We start from the raw sequence: 26,845 nt of genomic DNA, 5'->3' as shown, positions 1-26,845 counted from the left end.
AGGGCCCTGGTGAGACCGCACCTGGGGTATTGTGCGCAGTTTTGGATTCCTAATTTGATGAAGGACATTCTTGCTATTGAGGGAGTGCAGTGTCGGTTCACCAGGTTAATTCCCGGGATGGCGGGACTGACATATGATGAAAGAATGGATCGACTGCGCTTATATTCACTGAAATTTAGAAGGATGAGGGGATCTTATAGAAACACAAAATTTTCAAGGGATCAGACAGACTAGATGCAGGAAAAAAAATTCCGATGTTGGGGGAGTCAAGAACCAGGGGTCACAGTTTAAGAATAAGGGGTAGGCCATTTAAGACTGAGATGAGGAAAAAAAAATTCACCCAGAGTAGTGAATCTATGAATCTCTGCCACAGAAGGCAGTGGAGGCCAATTTACTGGGTGTTTTCAAGAGAGAGTTGGATATAGCTCTTAGGGCTAAGGGAATCAAGGAATATGGGGAGAAAACAGGAACGGGGTCCTGATTCTGGATGATCATCCATGAGGGGGAATCTTATTGAAACATATAAGATAATTAGGGGATTGGACAAATTAGAGGCAGGAAACATGTTCCCAATGTTGGGGGAGTCCAGAACAAGGGGCCACAGTTTAAGAATAAGGGGTAGGCCATTTAGAACGGAGATAAGGAAGAACTTTTTCAGTCAGAGAGTGGTGAAGGTGTGGAATTCTCGTTCGTTGGATGTTTTCAAGAGAGAGCTGGATAGAGCTCTTAAGGATAGCGGAGTGAGGGGGTATGGGGAGAAGGCAGGAACGGGGTACTGATTGAGAGTGATCAGCCATGATCGCATTGAATGGCGGTGTTGGCTCGAAGGGCTGAATGGCCTACTCCTGCACCTATTGTCTATTGTCTATTGTCTATCATATTGAATGGTGGTGCTGGCTCAAAGGGCCGAATGGCCTACTCCTGCACCTATTTTCTATGTTTCTGTGTTTCTAATAACTATGAATTAGGCTCTGCGTCAGAAATTAGGAGGAAAAAGTAAACAAAAATGAGCAGATCAAAGACAAATAAATTAATTAAGGAACATATAGCTTCTTGTATCAATTCCTCACTGACTTAGCATCTTCAGTGCAAGTAGTTTTAATAAGGAAAAAACTATTAAGCATTTGAATCTTCAGTTGTCAGATCAAAGACTATGTGGCATGAAGAGTTTGATGGCAAAGCTATGCTTGTCTACATAAAAAGACTCAAACATTTAAAGGACTGAGGCTGCATCGCAGTTTGGCCTGTTTCCTTAACATTCACCAAAATCTGCAGGCGGTATGGAAGCTGGAAAGGGTGCAGAGAAGATTTACAAGGATGTTGCCATGGCTCAAGGGCCTGAGCTAATGGTAGAGGTTGAGCAGGCTAGGACTATATTCCTCTGAGCGCAGGAGGATGAGTGGTGATCTTATAGAGGTGTACCATATCATTAGAGGAATTGATCGGATAAATTAGTCTTTTGCCCAAAGTAGGGGAAATCAAGAACCAGAGGACATAGGTTTAAGGTGAGGTGAAAGATTCAATAGGAATCTGAGGAGAGCTTTTTTTATATATTTTGTGTATGGAAAGAGCTGCTGGATGAGACAGTTGAGGCAGGTACTCTTACAATGATTAAGAAGCATTGAGACATGTACATGGATAGGATGTTCAGAAGGAAATGGGCCGAATGCAGGCAGATGGGACTTGTGTAGATGGGCTATGTTGGTCAGTGTGGGAAAGTTGGGCCAAAGGGTCTGTTTCCACGCTGTGTGACTCTGGGTATTTTGGAACTCTGTACATGTAACTCTTGATGCATGAACAGTCACATGATGCAAAAGATACTCATGTGAATCACTTTAAGGCATTCAACAATGGTAAAAAAGGCATTAAGAATGCAAGTATTTCGTTTGAGCCAATATTCCCATGACCAGCCCTAATTGCTCAAAAATGTGGAGTGTCTGCATTTTGAGAACATTACAAAATTCAGAATGAGGCTTTAAAATGTCACTGACAGTCCAGCAATATAAAACATAGAAAATAGAACAGTATAACATGGGAACAAATCCTTCGGCCCATTAAGTCTGTGCTGAACATGGTGCTAAGTTAAACAAAATGCCACTGTTGCATCAGCCTCCACCACTACCCCTAGCAGCGTGTTCCAGGTGCCCAATACCATCTGTTGCCCCATGCATTTCTTTAAATCGCCACCCATTGCACCTTAAAGCTATGCCATCTAGTCTTTGACATTTACACCCTGGGAATAAGTTTCGGACTGTCGGCCTCACCTGATTTGATCGACTTCTATTCAAGTCTTGGAATTATTTGAAAAAAAATCACACATGATGTGACTACTATTGTAGTGCGACTCCAATCTCTTGAGAACTCACATTGGAGAGGATTTGATACCAATAGTCTTTAGTATCCCAGGTTTATCAGAGTGAGATCTTTTCACATTAATGTGTAAGTTACGGTATAAAATTTCGACATTTGCGACTGAACATTGATGAGTTCAGATGTAATTATTAATGTTTCCAACTTTGGTTAAATTAGATGCTGAAGCTTTAAACATTGTTTTTTAAATTCTTCTGACCCAGCTCTCACCAGACTCGCCGACTCTTGCACCAAATGTCTTGGAACAGTGTTGCTCAGACAAAGTTATAATACCAAACAGCTGTAAATCCTATTTTCTGAGAATGATCAGTTCATAAATAACTCTGAGAGCCGGTCACCTAAAATGGTTCTTTGACTCTCAGAATTCTAAAACTTTGTTCAGCACTTACTGAAGTTATTTTCAGCCACAATCGCCATCCTTTTGTTTAAAAATACAAATTGGAAAATCATCAGATTTTTAAAAGTGAATTAGTACTTCCATATGGTGTCCAGATGCTCACACCCGAGGACAGTGGAAATCCAGCATGGTGATGGATTTTTTTTGATATTTTGCCCATCACATAATTTCAGCAAGAAGAATAACAAGTAAGATATTGCGCTTTTACAAGTGACAAATAAGATGAATTTAAATAGGAATTGGACCCAGTTACTACTTTAGAACCAACATTTAAAACAGCATTTAAATGACAGTTGGACAGGTACATGGAAAGGAAAGGTTTAGAGGGATATATTGGCCAAATGTGGGCAGGTGAGACTAGTGTAGATGGGGCATCTTGGTTGGCATGGGCAAGTTAGGCCAAAGGGCCTGTTTCCATGCTGTACAACTCTAGCTATGACTCCATAACACCAGATAACAAGAGATGTAGTATAATTATGAATACTTCCTTTGCTGAAGATGTTCGATCAATAGCACCATCCTGTTCATATTGGCATTATATTTAAAAAAAAAAGAAATCTGACATTTTTTATACCAGCTTTCAATCAAAGAAATCCCAATCTAAATGAAATCTAAATTAAACAGAAAATGCAGGCAGCATCTATGGAGAGGATATAAAGGACCCGCTGAGTTACTGCAGCACCTTGTGTCTATCTCTGCTTAACTTTCGCATTGTTTACTTTCCATCAGAACTATTTAACCGTTGACCTGATTTGCTCACACTGTTTCTACTTTCCTTCTCTCTCAGCCCTACCATCATGAAACCGTCATGCCCCTTCACATATTCTCAAGCCACAACCTCCTTTAAGTCCCCAGCAGCTGTGGCCAGGTCGCAAATAATTAAGTCCATCCAGACTGTGACTAAAAAACAAATACAAAATACGGTAGCGGGATGCTGTTGGAAATAAGACGGGGCCCAAAGGAAACTCAAGATACAGAGACTTCAGATGTTGGAATATTGAGCATAACAAAAGTGCTAGTGGAACTCAATAGGTCAGGCAGCATCTATAGAGGGAAATGGTCAGACTGAAAATGGTTCCTGATTGTGATCGGCCCCGATCCCAAGTCAAGTCAAGTCAAATTTATTTGTCACATACACATACACGATATGCAGTGAAATGAAAGTGGCAATGCCTGCGGGTTGTGCACAAAAAGAATTACAGTTACAGCATATAAATAAAGTTAATAAGTTACTATTAGTGTCGACAAAAATTTAGTCTCTGGGGTTATAAAAGTTGACAGTCCTGATGGCCTGTGGGAAGAAGCTCCGTCTCATCCTCTCCGTTTTCACAGCGTGACAGCGGAGGCGTTTGCCTGATCGTAGCATCTGGAACAGTCCGTTACTGGGGTGGCAGGGGTCCCTCATGATCTTACTTGCTCTGGATCTGCACCTCCTGATGTATAGGTCCTGCAGGGGGACGAGTGTAGTTCCCATGGTGCGTTCTGCCGAACGCACTACTCTCTGCAGGGCCATCCTGTCCTGCACAGATACTGCCTGATCCACTGAGTTCCTCCAGCTGGTTGTTTTTTACCCAACGGAATCTCTGTTGTCTTGTTTTCTCAATGGCAAAATATATTTCACCTAATAAGAACATGAGAGTTAGGAGCAGGAGTAGGCCATTTTACACTTTTAGCTTGTTCTTCCATTCTTCAAGATTATGGCTGATCTTCCAGCTCAGTGCAGTTTACCAGCACAATCCCATATCCCTTAATTCCTTTAATAATCAGACATATACCAATCTTGCAATGGTGAAATCTCCTCAGCCTCCCAGGGTGAAGAGTTCCAAAGGTTCATCACTCTGTGCATTGACATTTCTCTCAGTCCTAAATGGTTCATCATTCATTCTGAGACTGGATCCTGGTCTGAGACTCTTCTTCCAGGGGAACATCCTACATCCATCCAACAAGACCTTTAAAAATGTTGTAAGTTTGAGTGAGATCACCTCATTCTTCTGCAGTAGACACAATCCTAGTTTTCTCAACATCTCCTCAATCTACGGCAAACCCACAATCACTGGAACCAGTCGCTACTCTCTCCCTTCGGCAGCACATTACCATATTCTTTTTTCAGCAATGATAGAAAAACTGTGCAAATACTCCAGATCCAGTCTCACCAAGCTGCTACATAAATGAAATAAGATATCTTGCTGGTGGCAGGGTTGGAAGAGCCCTTGAGCTTCTCTAACAGGTCTGAGATTCTTGCTCCTTGTGTGAACGAGATTGGAGGCAGTAGGAAGGATGAGCAACTCAACCAAGGTCCCGTGGATCAGGGAGCCAATCAAGAGTAGTGGAATGAATAACCAGAGGACATAGGTGTAAGGTGAGAGGGGAAAAATTTAATAGGAATCTGAGGGGCAACGTCTTCACACAGAGGGTGGTGGGTATATAGAATGAGCTGCCAGAGGAGGTAGTTGAAGCAGATAATATAACAACATTTAAAAAATACATTTTGATAGGTTGTAAATGGGGCAGCTTGGTTGACCTGAGCCTATTTCCATGCTGTTTGAATCTCTGATTCTAAGACTCTGGCCTCCCATTTCATGCCTGTTCTCGCCTTTAATTCACACCCTTTTGTTTCCTTTTCATCTCTGGGCTTTGTCTATCCATCTGCCAATTCACCCCCTCTCCTGTATCGACCTATCGCTTGCCTGACTTTATCCTGCCCCACTTCTCTTCCAGCTTTCTCCCTCCAGCCATAATCAGTCTGAAGAAGGGTCCTGGTTTGAAACGTCACCTATCCATGTACTCCAGTGATGCTGCCTGACTTTGTGTGTTTTGCTGAAGATTTCAGCACCTGCAGTTCCTTTCCTCCTGTCCAGCATTTATAGCTGTTTGCCCTTGAGAAGTTTATGGTCAGCTGCTATCTTGACCTTTCTGGTTTCCTTCTGAAAAATAGTGCCCCATGGAGTTGATGGTTAAAGAGTTCCATGGTTAAGACTTAGTGATGATGGAACACTTTCAATATATGTCTAAGTCATGATGTTGGAGGAGAAGCGGTAGATGGTGAAGTTTCTATGCACTTGCCCTGCCTGACTGTCTTTCTGGTAATGACTGCTGATTTCAGAGATGCTGTCATAGTGACTGAGGCGAGTAACCAATGTGTTTTGTAGATGCCCTGTTTCCACACTGTATTACTCTGTGACTCTATGGTTCTATGCATGTAGTCACTCTGTTTACAAGATTCTGTACTTGACCTCTCTGCCTGTTGTTATTGTTCTGCATGCCAGGCTTCTCTGTGTTGACGTAGGCCTGCACACTGGCCGCCTGCGTTGACAAGTTTCTGTACAGCAGCACTTTGTGTGTTATTGTGGTTCTCTATCATTGTGGTTCTATGCATCGGCAATCTTTTTGTTATTGTGGTTCTGTTGTAGTTTTGTACACGGCCTTCTCCGAGTTGTTCTGTACACTGGCACTCTGTGCTGCCAGATTTCTGTACAATGGCCCTCTCTATGTAGTTGTGGTTCTGTGAACCATCAATCTGTGTGTTGTGATTCTGTACACCACTACTCTGTGTTGTGGTAGTTCCATACACCGCACCTCTCTGTACTTAAATATAATATATATAGTACTAAAACACTCATCTTGTATGTTTGTTTGTTTGTAAATATATTTGTTCCCGAAATACAGCCAAAACGGTACACGATAGCGCAACAATTTTAGGCCCACCTTACTCACCATTCGCCTGCGGTTCAAATGGTTATTATATTTTAAAAGTTATTCACTTTTTAAACTTTAATAAATTGCTCCCACTTGACTTGCCCATCAACCGCGCCTGGGCGGTAATACCTCCGTGTTCGACGTTACAATGGGAACCCAACGGGTCTGCGCCTGCGAATTGGAGCCCGTTGATCTAACACTTACGTGTTCATCTTGCGTCACAACGGTAAAATGGCCGCCAGATCCGTGCCTGTGCATTTGGGGGAGAATTGCCATTTTGAGATTGCCATTTTGAGATTGCCATTTGATTGGCTCTCCCCCCCCCCCCCCCCCCCCCCATGTGGGGTCTGGCGCATTCTGATTGGCTCCTGCCGCTCCCCCCCCACGTGGGGTGGATTGATTGGCTCTGACCTCCCGCTTGATCCTGATTGGTCGCTGTTCTGGGTCCCACGTGGGGGGAACGCCACCGCCGCTCTGATTGGTCGCTGGCTCTTCCTGCTCAAAGCACGCTGGTTGTCCGCCAGGGCTTCTTCCCGCTCAAAGCAACGACCGTCACCGTCAAGCCGCCGCTGCCATTACTGCTGAATGAGGGGACAGTCACCGTCGAGCCGCTGCCGCTTCAATGGGGGTTGAGGAGGGGTGGAGTGGGTGAGTGGGAGGGGAGATGGGGGGGATAAAGGGGGATGGAGTGGGTGAGTGGGAGGGAGGTGGGGGAGGGGAGGGTGTAAGACCAATGCAGGAGAGGTTTGGGGGAGTTTTAAGGGGGGTGGGTGAGGGGGATGGAGTGGGGGAGGGAGGAGGATAAGGGGGGTTGAGGGGGATGGAGTGGGTGAGTGCGGGGGAGGGGATGGGGGGAAGGGGGGGGGGAGTGAGGCAGTGGAGGGTGCTACACCAAGGCAGGAGAGGTTTGGACTCAATGGGACCACAGCAGCTAGTTTAAGTTTAAAGATGAGCATGGAAACAGGCCCTTCAGCCCACCGAGTTCACACTGACTATTGATCACCCGTTCACATAGTTCGCATCCACCCCTTACATACTAAGGGCAATTTACACAGGATAATTAACCTACAAACAGCATGTCTTTGGGATGTGGGAGGAAACTGGAGCACCCAGAGGAAATCCACATTGTCACAGGGAGAACATACAAACTCCACTCAGACAACACCGAAGGTCAGGTTCAAACCCAGGTCTCTGGCACTAGGAGGCAGTAGCTCAACCAGCTGTGACACTGTGGTGTGACTGTGTTATTGTGGTTTTGTACACTGGCCTTCTCTGTGTGTTTTTTCTTTTCTGTGCATGAGCACTCTGTGCAATGTGGTTGTGTATACCAGGCCTCTGTATTTGGCATGGAGTCAGCATCATAAAGCACAGAAACTGGCTTTGCTATGTCGACTAGATCTGGTAGTCTTTATGATACTCACTATGTTTTAAGGTTTCTGTACACCTGCCTTAAGTGTGTCATACAATCAGAGGCCCACTGGGTCCATGCCAACCTTCCAGGCATCCATTTATACTGCAGACTGTTGGAATTTGAAGCAAATGTATATCTGTGGAGCTCTGTGGGTGAAGCAGCATCTGTGGAGAGAAATGGACAACTTTTTTTCATTCTCCACACATTTCCAGCAATTCCCCAAGGTTGTCACCTACACACGAGGAACAAATTGTCTGTCTATAGTTATTAAAAGGAAACTGGAGCACCTGGAGTGTATATTTGAAAGTGCCAGGATTAATTAAGGACCATTACTTTTTGTGGGTATTTCTATATTACTAATTTGATAGATTTTTTGGAGGATATAGCAAAGGAGATTGAATGGTAGATCTTGTCTATCTGGACTTCTATGTGACCTTTGACAATGTCCCATATGGTAGGCTGGTCCACAATGTTAAGGCATGTGGGATTCAAGGCAAGTTGTGAGCAAATTTGGGCCCCATATCTGAGTAAGGATGTGCTAGCTCTGGAGAGGGTCCAGAGGAGGTTTACAAGAATGATTCCAGGAATGAGTGGGTTAACACATGATGAGTGTTTGACAGCACTGGGCCTCTACTCGCTGGAGTTTAGAAGGTTGAGTGGGGACTTCATTGAAACTTACAGAATAATGAAAGGCATAGGTAGAGTGGATGTGGAGAGGATGTTTCCACTGGTGAGAAAGTCTAGGACCAGGGGTCATAGCCTCAGAATTAAAGGGTACTCTTTTAGGAAGGAGGTGAGGAGGAACTTCTTTAGTCAGAGGGTAGTTAATCTGTGGAACTCATTGCCACAGAGGGCTGTGGAGGCCAAAGCAATGGATATAGTTGAGGCAGAGATAGACAAATTCTTGATTAGAACGGGTGTCAAGGGTTATGGGGAGAAGGCAGGAAAATGGGATTAGGAGATAGAGATCGTCCATAATTAAATGGTGGAGTAGACTCGATGGGCCGAATGGCCTCATTCTACTATAATTTGTGAACAAGCTGATTAATTAGATCTAAAAAGTGACTTAGTGATAGGAAGCAGATGGTATTCTTTACTGGATTCTTTTGCGATACTGTCTATATTAACAACTTGGAGGTATGATTAGTAAGTTTGCAGATGACAGGAAAATTGGTGGTGTTGCAGATAGCAAGGAAGTTTGTTCAAGGCTACAGCAGAACATTGAGGTTAGGCAGAGCATTGGCAGACAGAATTTAATTTAATCCTGACAAATTTGAGTTGATGCATTTTAGTTGTTAAATTGGGGTACGACAAATGGTAGTGGATGAGGAATGGTTGGTTATGAACAGACGGACCAAGGTGTCCTAGTCCATAGTTCCCAGAAAGTACCAACATAGGTAATAGGGCTGTGAAGAAAGCATATATCATATGAATTGGGACATTTTGGTGCAACTTTACAAACAATAGGTTGGCCTCACTTGGAGTGTTTTCTGCAGTTTTGGTCACCACACTCTAGGAAGGAAGTGATTGTACTGGAGAGAGTGCAAAAAAGAAGATTCATTAGGATGTTTTGTTTGGATTGGAGGGCTTTATTAATGTGAAATTGGGAGAAGATGGGTTTGCTTTCCCTGGAATGAAGGTGGCTGAGGGGCGATGATAGAAGTACAAAGATTATGAGAGGCCTAGAGAGGGTAGATAATCAAAATCATTTTCCTCAGGTAGTGGTATAAAAAAATTAGTGGGCATAATGAGTGGAAGGAGTTTTACACGGAATCTGATGGATAGCTTTTCACGTAGGGAGTAGTTTGATACCTGGAACGAGCTGCCAAAGTAGGTGACATATTAAATAGGAAAGGCATAGAAAAACACGGTCCTACTGCAGGCAAATAGTATCAGTGTGGATGAACAAAAAATGTTGGGACAGACATTGTAGGCTGAGGGGGCCGTTATTTTATGCTGTAAAACTCTAACCCTAAGGCTATGAGATTATAGTGAGGACATGAATACGCCACATAGTCGGCACCGGGCTCATGATTGAACCTGGACTGCTGGAGCCATGAGGTCACAACTCTACTAGCTACGCCACCATGCTGTCCTCCTGTATTGCCAGGGTTCAGCACATCAGACCTCAGTGAGAGGTAGAGATTCAGTACACCAGCATTAAGTGAGAGGTTAAGATTCAGCACACCGGCCCTCAGTGGGAGGTTGGGATTCAGTACACCGGCCCTCAGTGAGAATTTGGGATTCAGACTGCCAGCCCTCAGTGGGAATTTGGGATTCAGTACACCAACTTTCAGTGGGAGGTTGGGATTCGGCACGCCAGCTGTCAGTGAGATGGTCGGGGTTCAGTACACCAGCCCACAATGAGTTATTGGGATTCAGTACATAAGTATCTGTTGTATTTTTAGACAATAGTCAATAGGTGCAGGAGTAGGCCATTTGGCTCTTCGGGCCAGCACCACCATTCAATGTGATCATGGCTGATCATTCTCAATTAGTACCCCGTTCCTGCCTTCTCCCCATACTCCCTGACTCCGATATCCTTAAGAGCTCTATCTAGCTCTCTCTTGAATGCATTCAGAGAATTGGCCTCCACTGCCTTCTGAGGCAGTGAGTTCCACAGATTTACAACTCTCTGACTGAAAAAGTTTTTCCTCATCTCTGTTCTAAATGGCCTACCCCTTATTCTTAAACTGTGGCCCCTGGTTCTGGACGCCCCCAACATTTGGAACATGTTTCCTGCCTCTAACGTGTCCAACCCCTTAATAATCTTATATGTTTAGATAAGATCCCCTCTCATCCTTATAAGATCCCCTCTCATCCTTATAAGATCCCATCTCATCCTTTTAAGGTTCTTTATGCCAACCATCTGCAATTTGATGTGCTTATGTACCCCAGTCCATGGTAGGAATGACTTTATATTTTGGAGCACAGGATGATGAGATGTCGAGGTGTTTAATATAATGAAGGGAATAAATAGGGTAAATGTATAGAGTCTTTTACCCAGAGAAGGGGAATCAAGAACCAGAGGACATAGGTTTAATGTGAGAGGGGAAAGATTTAATAGGAACATGAAGGGCAACATTTTCACACAGAGGGTGATGGGTAGATGGAACGAGCTGCAAGAGGAGGTAGTTGAGGTAGGTGCTATAACAACCTTTAAAATAAACTTGGACAGGTACATGGATAGGAAAGGTTTGGAGGTTTGTGGGCCAATCGCAGGCTAGTGTACTAGTGTAGATGGGGCATCTTGAAAGGCATGGGCAAATTGGCTGAAGGGCCTGTTTCCATGCTGTATGACAATGCTTTTTGCCAGCACTTGCACCTGATGAGGGAATCAGTTGTTGAAAGTAAATGTCCAGCGTATATTACTGTGAGTTTCCCCACGTTATCTTCCCATGCTGTGGGTCCTGGAGAACCCTTTCCAGATATATATGAAGGAGTCTGTGGTTCGCACTTTGGCCTCATTAAACATCGCAGAACCCACAAAATCCTGGACAGTGTCCAAGGCATCCTGATCCTGAGGGATTGCCTAAGAATTCAAGATTAGCTGCCCTCCACTGAATCGCTATGTTTCAAAATCTTGAGCGAAAAGAAAAAGTATGCATGTGACACAAGCAAATAAACCAATTGAATATAAACAATTGAGATTTTTCTCAGACACTGACTTGACCTTTGTCAAATGTTTTGGCTTTCTATCGTTTACTAGCTACATAATGCCAAAATAATGTGATTAAAGAGATAATTAATTTAATTCAATTGTGATGAATGTTATGTTCGCTCAGAAAATGTTTTTAAACTGTTTGGATACACCATTCTTTCCCTAAAGTAGTGTGTGATCTCATATTTCTGAACTTTACCAGTTGGCTCCTTGCTTTTCCACGGCTGGTTTTTAGGGCTGGTCGTGCTTGTTTTCCTTTTGGATTGGTCCAAGCATCAGCTTTTCCATGGCCTCCTTTTCGTACTCTGTGCATGCTGAATCGCCGAGCTTTCAGAGCCTACCTCACGCCTGCCCCTTCCTTTTGGCTTCCTGTAAGTCTTTCAGCAAGTTTTAAACACAGCTGTGCCAGTGTGTTGCTGCACCACCTAATGGCCTTGCGAAGAACTGGGAATCCATTGTATTTGAAATGAACCAACTCCAGAAAATGAGGGGCATTGAAGTTGCAATGTAAACACTCTGAAAGCAGCAAAAATTATCTACATGTAACTGAAAAATACAAAATGTGATTGGAAAGCATTTTAGAGTACTGTTCTTCTGAACAATTGCATTTCATTTTTCTGCTAAACTCAGTAAATGATACAACCCAAGGTGTTGTTTGACTAATCTTTAATTTCTTTATCATTCCACAGACTGTTTTTGAAAGAAATTGTATATCAGATGACTGTGCTGCTGATCTGCAACTTCAGGGCAGATTGTTCCTGTCTAGGTATGTGTCGAAATTCAAACCATTTTGGGGCAGCACCACATCCCATTTTGAGCAAACGTCAGACCAATAACTGCCCAGAAAGGCTTCTCATTTAACTGAGTTTACATTGATTATTATATCTGTTTTCCTCAAGGTTACCCTTTGTTTATAGTATAAAGTAAACTTTGTAATGTAGAATTAAAATGCTGGCATTTTTTTAAACTGTGTGTAATTTTTAACGTAACGCACAAAGTATTAAGTGATAAAATTATGGAAAAACGTTGCTCATTTTAGGTTGGTGTTCATTAGGTATGTAGGGTTGAGGAAAGACATTTGTGTTCACTTTATCCATCCTCGTCTATTCCAAAGTTCAGCAAAAACAAAACTCTTAAAATATCTAATGGGTTCAGCTTCCCTCTTATTCATTAATGCTGGCAAATTGTTGTCTCTTTGAAATAAGTGGGTTGGTTGGCCATTTCAGAAGGCACTAGTTTATCTCCAGCCACAGGTAAACCAGATAAGGGAAAAATTACAGATTTGTAACCAGTTCATTTCTATTGTAACACGGTCATTTCGAGGTCACAATTACTAATAACAAGTAAGACATTTATTTCTAACAAAAAAAAAGGATTTTCTTTCTAACTACTTAAAAAAATTTGGTTACGTGAAGTTTGTCAGAGGACGTGTGGTCCGTAACTCTGGATGAATAGTCAGGCTGGATGGATGCTAGTTCCTGTAATTTAAATAGTGTACCACTGCCATAGAGTCATAAAGCATGGACACGGGCCCTTCGGTCCAACTTGCCCAGATCAACCAAGATACCCATCTACACTAGTTTCACCTGCCTCTGCATGGCCCATATCCCTCTAAATCTTTCCTATCGATGTACCAGTCCAAATGTCTTTTAAATCTTGTTATAGTGCCCGCCTCAACTATCTCCAGTTTTTCCTCATTACCTGAAAATTATTGTATTACCAGGAATCTGAGGGGCAACTTTTTCCACACAAAGGGAGGTGTATGGAATGAGCTGCCAGAGTAGGTAGTTGGGGCAGGGACTATTGCAATGTTTAAGAAACAATTAGACTGGTACATGGATACATAGTCTTAGATTAGATTACGTAGTAAAATTATTTTTCTCACGGTGGAAGTGTCTAAGACAAGAGTGGTTAGGTTTAAGGTAAGAGGTAGAAGGTTCATCGGGCACCTGAAAGGAAACTCTTTTTCACAGAGAGTGATTGGAATCTACAATGTGCTGTTTGAAGAGGTGGTGGCGATGGATACTCTCACAACATTTAAGAGATATCTAGATAAATGGGACATGGTGGCACAGCGGTAGAGTTGCTGCCTTGCAGCGCCAGAAACCCGGGTTTAATCCTGAATACAGATGCTGTCTTTACGGAGTTTGTACGTTCTCCCCGTGACCTGTATGGGTTTTCTCTGGGAGCTCTGGTTTCCTCCCACACTCCAAAGATGTACAGGTTTGTAGGTTAATTGGCTTTGGTAAAATTGTAAATTGTCCCTAGCATGTAGGATTGTGTTAGTGTGCACTGATTGCAGATCATCATGGACTCGATGGGCTGAAGGGCCTGTTTCCATGCTGTATCTCTAAACTAAACTAAACAAAAGATGAGCATTGGAATCACCGATGTATGAAAGGACATGTACCTGCAAGTAAATAGGATTCGTATAGATGAACGCAATGGTCAGTGTGTTTCTAGTGAGTTGGAAGTCCTGTTTCTTACAACTCTATCACAAACTCAATTGGTAGGCATCACCATGACAGATGAAGTATAATGTGGAAAATGTGAGGCTATCCACTTTTGGTAGGGAAAACAGAAGTATTGAGTATTTTTTAAATGTTGGGAGGTTGGGGAATATTGGTGCTCAGAGGGACTTGGGTGTCCTTGCACACAAGTCAGTGACAGCTAATATGGAGGTCAATCAGGAGATGCATGTGCTGGTGGCTTTTATTGTAAAAGGATTTGAGTACATCAGTAAAGATGCCTCAAAGGTCCTTGATTAGAACACTTTAAGAATATTGTATAACTTTAACAGTTGGTCACGGGGAATAAATTGGCCTCGATAACAAGTCCAGGTTCTGGATAATGAATAAATAAAGATTTGGTCTCCTATAATTCCTGCAGACTAATTGCAGCAAAAATTCAAAAGACTAGTTCATGGAGTTGTCATTGGAGAAGTGATTGAGTAGGTTACATCTCTGTTGTCTGGTGGAACTTAGAAAAATGAGGGGTGCCCTCGCTGAAACATACCAAATTCTCAGGATGTTTGACAACATGGTGTGGGGAAGAAGTCTCCTCTGGCTATGGAATCTAGGATCAAGCGTTACAATCACAAAATATGGGGTAGGTGTGAAATGAGGGGGGGGGTTCTTCACTCAGAAGATGGCGATTTTTAAAAAATTCTCAACTCTCGAGGGCTGTGGAAGTGCAGTCTCTGATTGTATGCAAAGCTGAGATTTATAGATCTCTGGATATTTAATGAAATCAAGGGACATGGGGCCAAGCCAGGAATGAAATGTTTGAGGATGATCAGCGATGATCTTGTGGTGGTGCAGCCTTGGAGCCAAATGGCTTGAAATTTACTGCTTCTATTCTGAGCAGTGTAAATAAGAAATTGGCTTAATCTTTGTTACTTTTCCTCACAGCTTTGCTCAGCAGCCTTTCATTTGGGATTTTATCAAACACTTCAAATGTCAAAGACAGTCCTTTGCACTGAGATTTGTTTCCTTTATGTCCACTTGTCCATTTCTGTACAATGCTGCTTGGAAAGGGAGTGAATTGCAATATAGTGCAGGCTTAGGTGAGGACGCATATTGCTGAGAGTATGCTGATAGAGACGAGTCGGAAGCCTTTCCAGTGACAAACGGCGTGAAGCAAGGTGTTCTTGCCCCTACACTCTTCAGCATGGTCTTCTCTGCCATGCTGACTGATGCCTTCCGTGACTGCCAGGATGGAATACACATCAGGTACAGGACTGACAGCAGGCTGTTCAACCTCAGGCGCCTGCAAGCTATTACAAAGGTGAAGGAGACCATCTTCAGAGATTTCTTATTTGCTGATGACTGCGCCCTCAACGTCAGCACAGAGCAGAAGATGCAGCATGAAATGGACTGCTTCTCACAGGCCTGTGACAACTTTGGTCTCTCCATTAGCACCAAAAAGACTGAAGTTATGTACCAGCCAGCGCCTGAAAAGCCCTATCAGGAACCACACATCACGGTGAAGGGGCAGAACCTACAGGCAATCGACAGCTTTACCTATCTGGGTAGTACACTCTCGCGAGTGGTGAACATTGACGTTGAGGTCAACAACAGGATTGCCAAGGCCAGCGCTGCCTTTGGGCGACTCCGTGGGAATATTTGGGAGCGGAGAGGACTCAGCCTTACCACCAAGCTGAAGGTCTACCGTGCAGTGGTACGCACCACTCTTCTCTATGCCAGTGAGACTTGGACTGTCTACAGCAGACATGCCAAACAGCTCAACCACTTTCACTTGAGCTGCCTACGCAGACTCCTTCACATCAGGTGGCAGGACAAAATTCCCGACACAGAGGTCTTGGAACAGGCCGGAATCCCCAGCGTCCACACCCTCCTACGGAAAGCCCAAGCCAGATGGGCAGGCCATGTCGTCAGAATGCCCGAGAGTCGACAGCCAAAACAGCTTCTGTATGGAGAACTGTGTCAGGGCAAGCGCTCAGTAGGAGGACAGAAGAAATGGTTTAAGGACTGCCTCAAAGTGTCCCTCAAAGACTTGGACATCAACCTCAGCACTTGGGGGTCTCTTGCTCTGGACCGTCCAACCTGGCGTAGCAAGCTCACCACAGGAGCCCGTGCAGCAGAGAACAGACGCACTGTAGAGGCCCAGAGGAAATGCACCGCGCGCAAGGCCCGGGCTACCTCCACTTCCACTGCAGCAGCCATCCACTTGCGTCCTACGTGTGGGCGTGCCTTCCGGGCCCGGATTGGCCTCACCAGTCACTTCCGGACTCACAGTCACCAATCCTCCAACTGAAAGTGAAGTCATGGTCATCTTCGAACCCGAAGGACGAACAACAACAATACCACAAGGATCTCGTATTTCAAAATAGATGAAAACAGAGGAAGAAAATAAGCACTGTCAAGTGCAGACTGAGCCCATATTTATCATGATTTCCATAATTATTATAAATGGCAAGACTCTTAACAGCACTAATGTACAGAGGAAACTTGGGGTCCAAATCCACAACTCCCTGAAAGTAATAACACAAGTTGATAGAATGGTAAAGGCACATGGTGTGCTTGCCTTCATTGCATCTGGCATTGAGTATGAGACAATAGACAACAGGTACAGGACTAGGCTATCTGGCCCTTCGAGCCAGCACCGCCATTGAATGTGATCATGGCTGATCATCCACAATCAGTACCCCGCTCCTGCCCTCTCCCCATACCCCCTGACTCCGCTATCATTAAGAGCTCTATCTAACTCTCTTGAAAGCTTCCAGAGAGCCAGGAAATCATGATGTAGCTTTATAGGAGTTTGGATTGTCCACATTTGGAGTATTGCATATAGTTCTGGTCACCCCCGAATAGGAAGGATGTGGAGGCTTTGGAAAGGGTGCAGAGGAGGTTTACCGGAATGATGCCTGGATTAGGGGGTATTGACGACATGGAGAGGTTGGACTGACTTGGATTGATTTCTTTGGAGCGCCAGAGGTTGAGGAGAGACCTGAGAGAAGTATATAAAATTATGAATGACATAGATAGAGTAGACAATTGAATCCTTTCCCAGAATAGAAATAGTAAATGCTAGTGGCATTGCTTTAAGGTGATTGGGGCAAAGTTTAAAGGAGATATGTAGGGTTTTTTTTACACAGAAGGCAGTGAGTACGTGGAAGGTGCTGCTGTGGGTGGTGGTGGTAAGTGTACATATGACACCAAAATAGATGGTATCGTAGATAGTGAAGATGATTATCGAGATTTACAGCAGTATCTTGATCAACTGGGCAAGTAAGCTGAGGAATGACCAATGGAGTTTAATGCAGATGCTGCCTTTTCGAAAGTCAAACCAAGGCAAGACCATCACTGTGAATGGTAGGGGCCAGAAGAGAGTTGAAGAGCAGAGAGATCTGAGAGCACAAGTACTAGACTCAAGAACCAAAGGGAGAGAGGACCTCGAAAGGGAACTTTATTAGACAGCGGGTAGGTACATGGAATGAGCTGCCAGAGGAAGTAGTTGGGGCGGGTACAATCACAACATTTAAAAGACATTTGGACAGTTATATGGATATGAAAGTTTTTGTGAAATATGGGCCAAAGGCAGGTAAATGGGACTGGTGTAGATCGTCATCTTGGTCGGTATGGATAGGTTGGGCTGAAATCCCTGTTTCCATGCTATCTGACTCAATAACACCGGCCAATTTTCTGTGAACGACCAATTTATTTCCCCGACTACAGCAGTCCCCGATGACAGGGCCACACACCACACAATGCATTTAAAGCTGGATAATAAATGACTGTTGCTCGAGTCAATCTCAGCACTCTGGAGGTGGCGACTCTTCACATACTTTGTGTGTGGCATGCAAAACAAATAATTTCACTGTGACATGCCACATGTGATAATAACGTATCATTCACGTCTTGTCAACAAATGAATAAAAGTTGTATGTGAAATAACCTTGAAAAGCTTGTTAGCAGTGTGTTTTACTCCAGAAAAGTTATTTTAATTGGATATGATCATTATATTACTGATAAAAAGCATTATCCAATTGAAGTTTTGGGCAAAATTCATCATTTCAAATGCCTCTCCACATCCTTGTTAAATGCAAATCGAATGTTAAAGGGGCTGGCGAGCTGGGACTCCAGTCTAAATATTCCATTCACCCAGGACTTAGCTTTCCAAACACTGGGAGGTAACCTGTTTAATGTTCTGTGGTTGAATCATGTGTCATAAAGTATGGGAAAGCAATTTATAACACCCAGCCCTCTTACAACTCCCCCCCCCCCCCCCCCCCCCAACTCTTTAACTACTAATTCCTTTAATTTTCATACTTTCCAGTCAAATGTTCTGCCAGTTTTCTTGAATAAAAACCTCTCTGTTTCAGGATTTTCCTTAACAGTAACCGTTTGTCTTTTTACATATTCTTGTCCAAGAAACCAGCCCAATCAATGTTCCCACATTGTACTTGTATCTATTATGGACATTCTAAATTATGATCACAATGATTAATCCAAACATTATAACTGTTCAGAGTGAAGAATAAACAAAAGCAATTTATAAAAAAAAGGTTTTTCCAGCATTCACTTCCTGTGGCTTATATGGGTTTACTCTATTTATGGTCAGGTTTTGGAACAGAGGCCTGCTTGTCTGAGAAGAATTGATTTAAAATTGGTATTCACAAAGTGTTCATAAGTGATTAATATGTATCTTAATAATTTTCCAAATATGCACATCCTTGTCAGTGGTGTCTCTCTGTGTGTTCTGTTTACACCGTTCATATTCCTAATATTTCACCATCTCACTTCCCTCTTAAACTTTGTAGGAAATGGGAGATGTCTGGGTGAAAGAGTGTTTGTACATGAGAGAGAGAAAGAAAGAGCAAGAGAGAGAAAGAAAGGGTGAGACAAGGAGAGAGGGAGAGAAAAAGAAAGAGAATGGAAAAATAAGAGGCCTGTGGTTCCACGACTTTGCAATAAAAGTCATGTAGGACCACTTGGCCTTGTGTATATTCAGAAATAATTGGCATGAATTCCATATTATTTGGAGATAACATTTAATGGATTGGAACATTAGATGTAAAATCCATTCCTGATTCTCTTGAATACAAAAACTTGATTTTAAATGGCATGTGGTGACATCTTTGGGTAAACATCCTTTTGAGGAGAGAGCTTACTCTTCTATAGGACCAATCATACAAATGAATGGAAGTCTCTCCCCTAATTTCTGAAAATGAATTACTATCCTGAACCTGTTATACTCTTTTTGGGCAATAACTCCCTCCCTTCCTATCTCGTCCCTCAGGGTGATAAACAATTTCTGATCTTTTGCATTTCTTGATTTTCATTCCAACTTGAAACTGGCCAATGAGATTGCAAAGCGTTCTCTGGCCATGTCCTTTCCAATGTTAATTCTAAAACAAGCGTAAAAATTAGCTACAAATCAGAATTTTCACAATCACAACTATTGGCTACCTTAACATTCAATAATCATTGTGTAGGAAAGAACTGCAGATGCTGGTTTAAATTGAAGGTAGACACAAAATGCTGGAGTAACTCAGCGGGTCAGGCAGCATCTCTGGGGAGAAGGAATGGGTGATGTTTCGGGTCTGAAGAAGGGTCTCGACTCGAAACCCCACCCATTCCTTCTCTCCAGAGATGCTACCTGACCCATTCAATAATCATTATTTATTTACAGCACAGGAGACAGTTCAACCCAGGCCCATGCTGCCTCCCAGCAGAGCAATCCCAGCAGTACCACTTCACTCTCCCTATTTCCCTGTATTCCTAAAACTGATGTTCTCTCACTTGTTCATCAACTCTGTTTATGATTCTTTTGCACTGACCTACGCTGAGGGATAATTTACAGTAACCCACCTTACCTCATCTTTGTGATGTGGGAGTAAATCATTGCACCCACCAGAAGTGCACACATTGAACAGAGAGGACATGTAAAGTCCACATAGATAACATTCACAGTCAGTATCATACCTGGGTTCCTGGAACTGTGAGATTACAACACAAACTCCTGTGTCATCATGACACCCATGAATGGAAACAATTTACTTCGGCTATTGTTACAAACCAAGACATCAGTGAATATTTACCTTCAGGTTCTGAAACTTTTTACTGAAGGACAATGTTTCAAGCTTATATCAACAGCAGCAAACCCAGTGATAATTCTGAACAATTCAAAATTATAATTTATTTTTGCTTTTAATATTTTTCAGTTTTGATGGACACAAGTCTTTTCTGGCACTGGGGGCTGTGAAGAACATCTCTGTGAATGTGACCATTTTAAATGCTGGAGATGATGCATATAACACCAATGTCTACTTCAACTTTTCACAAGAGATCTACTTCATCAAAATGTGGCAGAAGGTTGGTAATCAATAGAACTCTTGAACTTATATGGCTTAAAACCTTTGATCTGTCTATTTGAAGCTGACACTCAGACTGTGGGCTGACTGAGGAATCTTTAAATCTCATGGTGCATTTCTAGGTATTTGAAGCTTAACTTTTCATTGTGATGTGTAATATAGTCTCGTGAGGCTGCATGTTTATTTTGTTTTAATTCAAAGCACGTTGTCAAATGAAGCATTATTAACAGCAGCCTGGTTGGTCATTTTCAATGGTGTCCCTCAAGGAAGAAGGGAAGCAAAAGGTCTTGTGGCTCGACTTCAAACCTTATTGAGGAAGCTTGAATTTTTTATTGGAATACAGCGATGAAGAAAAATCATTCAACAGAATTGTCAGTGACTTTATTGACGGATTGTGGATCAGTAGTACAATAGTGTGAAAGGTTCCCATGTTTCTTTGGAAATTCTCAGTTTTGAACTCTTGACCTAGCATTACAGTAAATCAACTTAGGACTCGTTTGCTCTTGCTTATACCTGTACTTACAGTTTTGTTAGATTGCCAGCTTGCAGCAATCGTCATGAATCCCTCTGATTGAAAAGAATATCAACTTCCATTGGATCTGAACTGGATCTTGTCCAATTTGGACTGAATGATCCCAAATGTTTTTGGTAGCACAGAAAAATATATGTGTCCTGGCTTCTCAAGGATATTTGTGTAAGAACACTGGAAGTGCAAATTTTGAGATGTCATTGAAGCAGCCGATGTGGCCACACATTTTAGTGTGTCGCTGCACATAAGAAAGAATGAGGAAATTTGTCTCTCAGTTCACCCGCTACTTCTCTTTCTATAATGTCTATTTCCAGTATTTGGAGGTTTGGCTGTGAGTACATGCCAGTTGTCTATGGTCTTTGTGTTCCTGCCTACTGTTAAGTGAGAGCTTTCAATGTGGGTGGATGCACAATTAGTTTAGTTTAGTTTATTGAAATGTGTACTGAGTAGTGGTGAAAGGCTTTTGTTGCGTGCTATCCAGTCATCAGAAAGACAATACATGATTACAATCGAGCCATTGTACAATGTACAATGTACACACATTGGGGTTTTGAAGAGCAGAAACAAGGTTTTCCAGATACCAGCCGACATCCATAAACTGCTTCTGTGCTAGGATATTTAGTGATCTCCGCATGTTAAGTATGGTGCATGATATTCAAAAAGGGTGAGAGCAGCTAAGGTGTGTAAATGCACATAACAAAGAGTTCAAGTTTGCCAGGTATTCTGTTTGCTGCCTCAGCAAAGCTACAGAAAGTTGAGGCTGGATTCTTGTTAATATTCAGCAGAAGACATAAATGAGGCAAGTATGGCCACCTTGACTTGTGCAAGAAATTCCCTTTATCAGGGACTCTCATGGGCAACGAATCTGAGAGAAAACATTACCCGCCAAACTCCATGTGCTTGAGAAAGCAATGCCATTTGATTTACCATTTATCCTGCCGTCCTGACCAAGTCTGCTTTTTACACATTATTCAATCTGAATAGAGATGTAGCCCCTTTAATTCATGCAAATCACAGTTATGGAGTCATACTGCACGGAAACTGAAGTCTGAAGAAGGGTCTCGACCCGAAACGTCACCCATTCCTTCTCTCCCGAGATGCTGCCTGACCCGCTGAGTTACTCCAACATTTTGTCTCCACCTTCGATTTAAACCAGCATCTGCAGTATTTTTTCCTACACTTCCTGGATTATCTCTCCTTCCCTTCTTTAACTAAGGAACAACATTGACTACTCTCCGGCCCTCTGGGACCTCACCTGCGGATAGAGAAAATACAAAGATCTTTGTCAAGGCACCTGCAATCTCTTCTCTTGCCCCTCTGAATAAACTGAGATGGATCGCATCAGGCCATGGGAATTTATCCATGTTAATGTTCTTTAAGAGCCGCAGCACCACCTCCTTCTTGATTTCAAACAGCCCATGTGTATTAGTATTCCTTACAGTGATCTCCGTCTTCTCCTTGGCCTTTGCTTTGGTGAATACCTTCTCTCCAGAGATGCTGCCTGTCCCGCTGAGTTACTCCAGCTTTTTGTGTCTATCTACAGATTTTTGCTTATTTAATATCTCATCCACATTCTCTAAGCATAATAGTCTACTTTAACCTATGTTTTTTGGTTATCCTTTTGTTTTTAATGTACGTTTTAAATGTACGTTTAAAAGGTCCTAGGATTTTTTTATCCAACTCACCAAAGACATTTCATGGTCCCTTTCGACCTTCTAATTCCCATTTGTGTTTTTTTTCTTGCTTTGCATTATATTCCTCAGCCTTGCCTGAATTTGTCTTTCTAAATCTTACATATGCTTCCATTTACTTATTGACCAAATTTACAACCTCTTTGGGCTTCCAAGGTTCTCTTATCTTGTCATCTTTCTCCTTCCTCCTGACTGGAACATGCCGGTCCTGAACTCTGATCAACTGGTCTTTAAACGATTCCCACAGGTCAGATGTGATTGCACCGAATAACAACTGGTCACAATTGACTTTCCCGAGCTCTTAAGAAATCACATCACGTGATTATTTATTGTAGTATTGCTTATACCATGCTACAGCTTTCAAATGAAAGTTAGCTACCTCAGCACACAAACATGTAGAAATTTGAAATGATTGGAAACATTTGGACCCAGCTCAGGCAGTGTATTATCCTGTGGATGCAACATGGTGTGGTCTTTATCTGCGTTGCAGGGACCTGGTCCTATTGGGTGAAAAGGTGACTTTAGTAGGAAACCAGCAGCACAGTTTAGTGTATAAATTCAAGGTGGAGACGGTTGGGATATTTAAATTACGGGTTACTGGAAGTGAGAGGGGGATGATTTAATTTTGAAGTTGCAGAGCTGCCAGAGGAAGCTATAGAAATGTACACATTTCGTAAATGCTGTTAAATGAAGGCAGTGAAAGAGAGAAAATACAAACATTAGGACATTAATGCTGTAAGCTACAGTGGTAAAAGAACTGCCCAGCATGACAGGTCATGGAAGTGGAGTTAGGAGAACCAAGCCATTGCTACGATCACTGATGTGCTGGAGAAATGAACAATTCTGTAAAAAACAGAAAAAGTGAGTTTCCAAAGGTGCGGATTCGATATTGAGTCTGGAAGACTCTATATTGGACAAAGTGCATGTGAATCATTATTTCATTTGGAAGAATTATGTGGTCTCTGGAGAAGATGAAAGGAAGAGTTGAAAGAACAAGTCATAGAGTTATACAGCATGGAAACAGGCCCTTCGGCCCAGCTTTCCCATGCCAGCCTTGGTGCCCTATATATATCATATCATATCATCATATCATATATATACAGCCGGAAACAGGTGGATTTAACAAGTTTTATGTTATTTTGCTTATTTTTTAAGTGCTCCCATTTCATAGCTGTCAGTCACAGTCAAGTAGCCTGGAATCACTACATTCAGTATGGTGGGTTGCTACACTCTTAAGATTCCACCGCATGGTTTATCTATTGCAACATTGTAGCATACTTCATCTTTCAATTGAAAATTAGCTACTGCAGTAGAGAAATATCTATATACTAAAACTCGTTTGTTGGTTTGTTTGTTTGTTCCTGAACTACAGCCAAAACGGCACACGATAGCGCGACAATTTTACGCCCACCTAACTCACCGTCGTCCCTTTGGTGCTAATGGAAAAAGTTTCATTGAAATCGGTGTTATGTTTTTAAAGTTATTCACATTTTAAAGTTTAAATCTATCTCCTAGGGAGGGAGGGAGGGGGGGGTGGAGGGAGGGTGGGAGGGAGGAGGGAGGGTGGGAGGGAGGGGGGAGGAGGGAGGTTGAGGGGGATGGAGTGGGGGGGACGGGTGTGGAGGGAGGGAGGAGGAGGGGGAGGGGGGAGAGGGAGGGGAGTGGTGAGGAGGGAGGGAGGGGGAAGGGGGAAGGGAAGGGAAGGGGGGGAGGGGAGGGGGAAGGAGAGGGTGCTGCACCAATGCAGGAGAGGTTTGGACCAAACTGGTCCACTTGGTCGAGTATGTCTTTAAAACTCCATAGTTTATGTGAGTTTATTCAACACATTGCACTGCAGCCCAGCAAGAACAAGTACATCTGTTAAATATGTGATGTAGAATCCTGGAACAGAGCAGCTACTATTTTACCAATTTTTAACTCTATTCATTGTGGTTTATATACTCAACATTAAGCATTTGATATGGCACTTTGCGGATCTGTTGCTCGGTGGAAAAAAAATGAAGGAAGAGTGACACTTCTAATAATTTATCAATTTTTCAAAGAGAGCATTTCATTGCCCAAAAGGTTGCACCATCTTTATAATTGATAAGGCATCAATGCTTTTCATTTTAAAATTATTTGGTAAGGCCCGTTTGGGGAAAAAACACCCCTTGGGCCGTAATCCAAATTTTAGAAAAATGTTTGGGTCTTTCTAATTTTACAAATCATTCCAAGTTCCTTACAATTGTGCATTTCACATATTTTTAAACTGCTGCTTTATGGTGAACATTCCACTGTACGAGCAATGGCATTTATTTCGCAGAACACCCAACGGTTTTGTTTAAAGGCATGAAAGAGGCTGGGTTGGAGAACTGACATTTCCTGTGCAGGGGCAGCCAGTCTTACATGTATTTAAATGCAAAAGCATTCTCTGATGTTTTGGGTTTAATCTTTACCCCGACAAAGATTTTTTTAGGACTGGTCATTCATATCCTTCCAGATGGAAATTAACATCCAAGAAGGGAGGGAAGTGAGAAAATTTACTACTCAGATCATGGAATTTACAAGAAAATATACAACCAGTGCCAAATGCAAATATATTAGAGTTTTATAAGCAAAATTGAATTAAGTTGTGTTGACATGAAATGAGTAAAGGAAAAGAAGAATTTTGACAGATTTACATTTCAAGTTGCATTCTCCTTTATGAGATTATTTTACTATCAGTTGTAGCTGGCGGTATTTCGCGATGTTAATCTTTTGAACTACTTTCAATCATATTTCTCGCAACTCCGTCAAATATTTCACTGTCGAGCAGCAATGTTAACTGGTTATAATTGGTGCCCTTTCATTAATTTCACCCGCTGATGAGATAATTTCACACATCACATAAACATTTGCCAGTCCTTTGAGTCTGCTTGTATTGTTCTGTTGTGGAAACTGAATTGTAGAATCGCACAAGACAGAAAATTGCCCTTTGACCCACCTCGTCCATGCTGATTTTTTGCCCATATACACTCTACACTCAAATCCCATTATCCCACATTGAGACAGTGTCCTTTATATTATTTTATATGAAGTGGTTCCAGACTACTTTTTAGATAACAATTCTTTCCCCTTAAATCTCCTTTAAAACTCCTTCCTCTCACCTTAATCCTCAAAGGGGTTATCTTCTCGACACATGAATGGATCAGTTAGCATTTTTGAGAGTTTGTGCAACATTTCCATTTCATACAGTAATAGAATCATTGGGGGTAGGCATTCTAGAAACAAGCCATGAGGCCAACTTGACATGATAGGCAAGCTTGTAGCTGTCACAAAAATGGGTGGTATTGTCGATAGTCAAGTTGGTTGTCAAAAATTGCAGCAGGTTCTTGATCGGTTAGTCAGGTGGGCTGAGATGGATGGAATTTAAATGGATGGAAATTAATGAAATTTAATACAGAGAAATATGAGGTGTTTCATTTTGGGAAGATGTACACAGTGAATGGTAGGGCTCGGGGGTGTTGTAAAGCAGAGGGATCTAGGAGTGCAGGTACATAGTTTGTTCAATACGGCATCACAGGTAGATAGGGTGGTCAAAAATGTTTTTGGCACGTTGGCCTTCATCAGTCAGAGTATTAAATATAGAAGTTGGGAGGTCATGTTGCAGTTATATAAGATGTTGGTGAGGCTGCATTTCGAGTATTGTGTTCAGTTCTGGGCCCCAATGTTATAGGAAAGATGTTGTCAAGCTGGAAAGGGTGCAGAGAAGATTCATGAGGATGTTGTTAGGACTTGAAGGCCTGAGCTATAGGAAGAGGTTGACCAGGCTAGGACTCTATTCTTTGTAGCGCAGGACAATGAGGGGTGATCTTATAAAAGTGTACAAAAGAATGAGAGGCATAGATCGGGTAGATGCACAGAATCTCTTGCCTAGAGTAGGGGAATCGAGAACCAGAGGCCACAGGTTTAAGGTGAGGGGGGAAAGATTTAATAGGAACCCGAGGGGTAACTTTTTCACACAAAAGGTGGTGGGTATATGGAACATGCTGCTGGAGGAGATACTTGAGGCAGGTACTATAGCAACATTTAAGAAATATTTAATCAGGTACATGCATAGGACAGGTTTAGTGGCATATGGGCCACACACAGGCAGGTGGGACTAGTGTAGACAGTGCATGTTGGTCGCTGTGGGCAAGTTGGGCCGAATTACCTGTTTCCACACTGTATAACTATGACTCTTAATTTGTCCAAACCAACCAAGATGTCCAACTGAGGTAATCCCACATCTGTATT

General features: G+C 42.5%; 1 protein-coding gene across 1 annotated transcript in view; it reads left to right on the top strand.

Annotated features, from left to right (window-relative positions):
- itga9 (integrin, alpha 9) overlaps positions 1–26,845 on the top strand; it is a 265,189-nt gene that overhangs the window by 136,893 nt on the left and 101,451 nt on the right. Inside the window, exons 17-18 of the mRNA XM_078397893.1 lie at positions 12,225–12,301; positions 20,222–20,372. Coding sequence (XP_078254019.1) covers positions 12,225–12,301; positions 20,222–20,372 — 228 coding nt within the window. The remainder of the gene's footprint in view (positions 1–12,224; positions 12,302–20,221; positions 20,373–26,845) is intronic.

Source organism: Rhinoraja longicauda, chromosome 4, assembly GCF_053455715.1.
Source record: "Rhinoraja longicauda isolate Sanriku21f chromosome 4, sRhiLon1.1, whole genome shotgun sequence".
Classification (NCBI taxonomy): Eukaryota; Metazoa; Chordata; class Chondrichthyes; order Rajiformes; family Arhynchobatidae; genus Rhinoraja; species Rhinoraja longicauda.
Note: the sequence above shows the minus strand (reverse complement) of the source record. Positions and strands in the feature narration are given on the sequence as shown.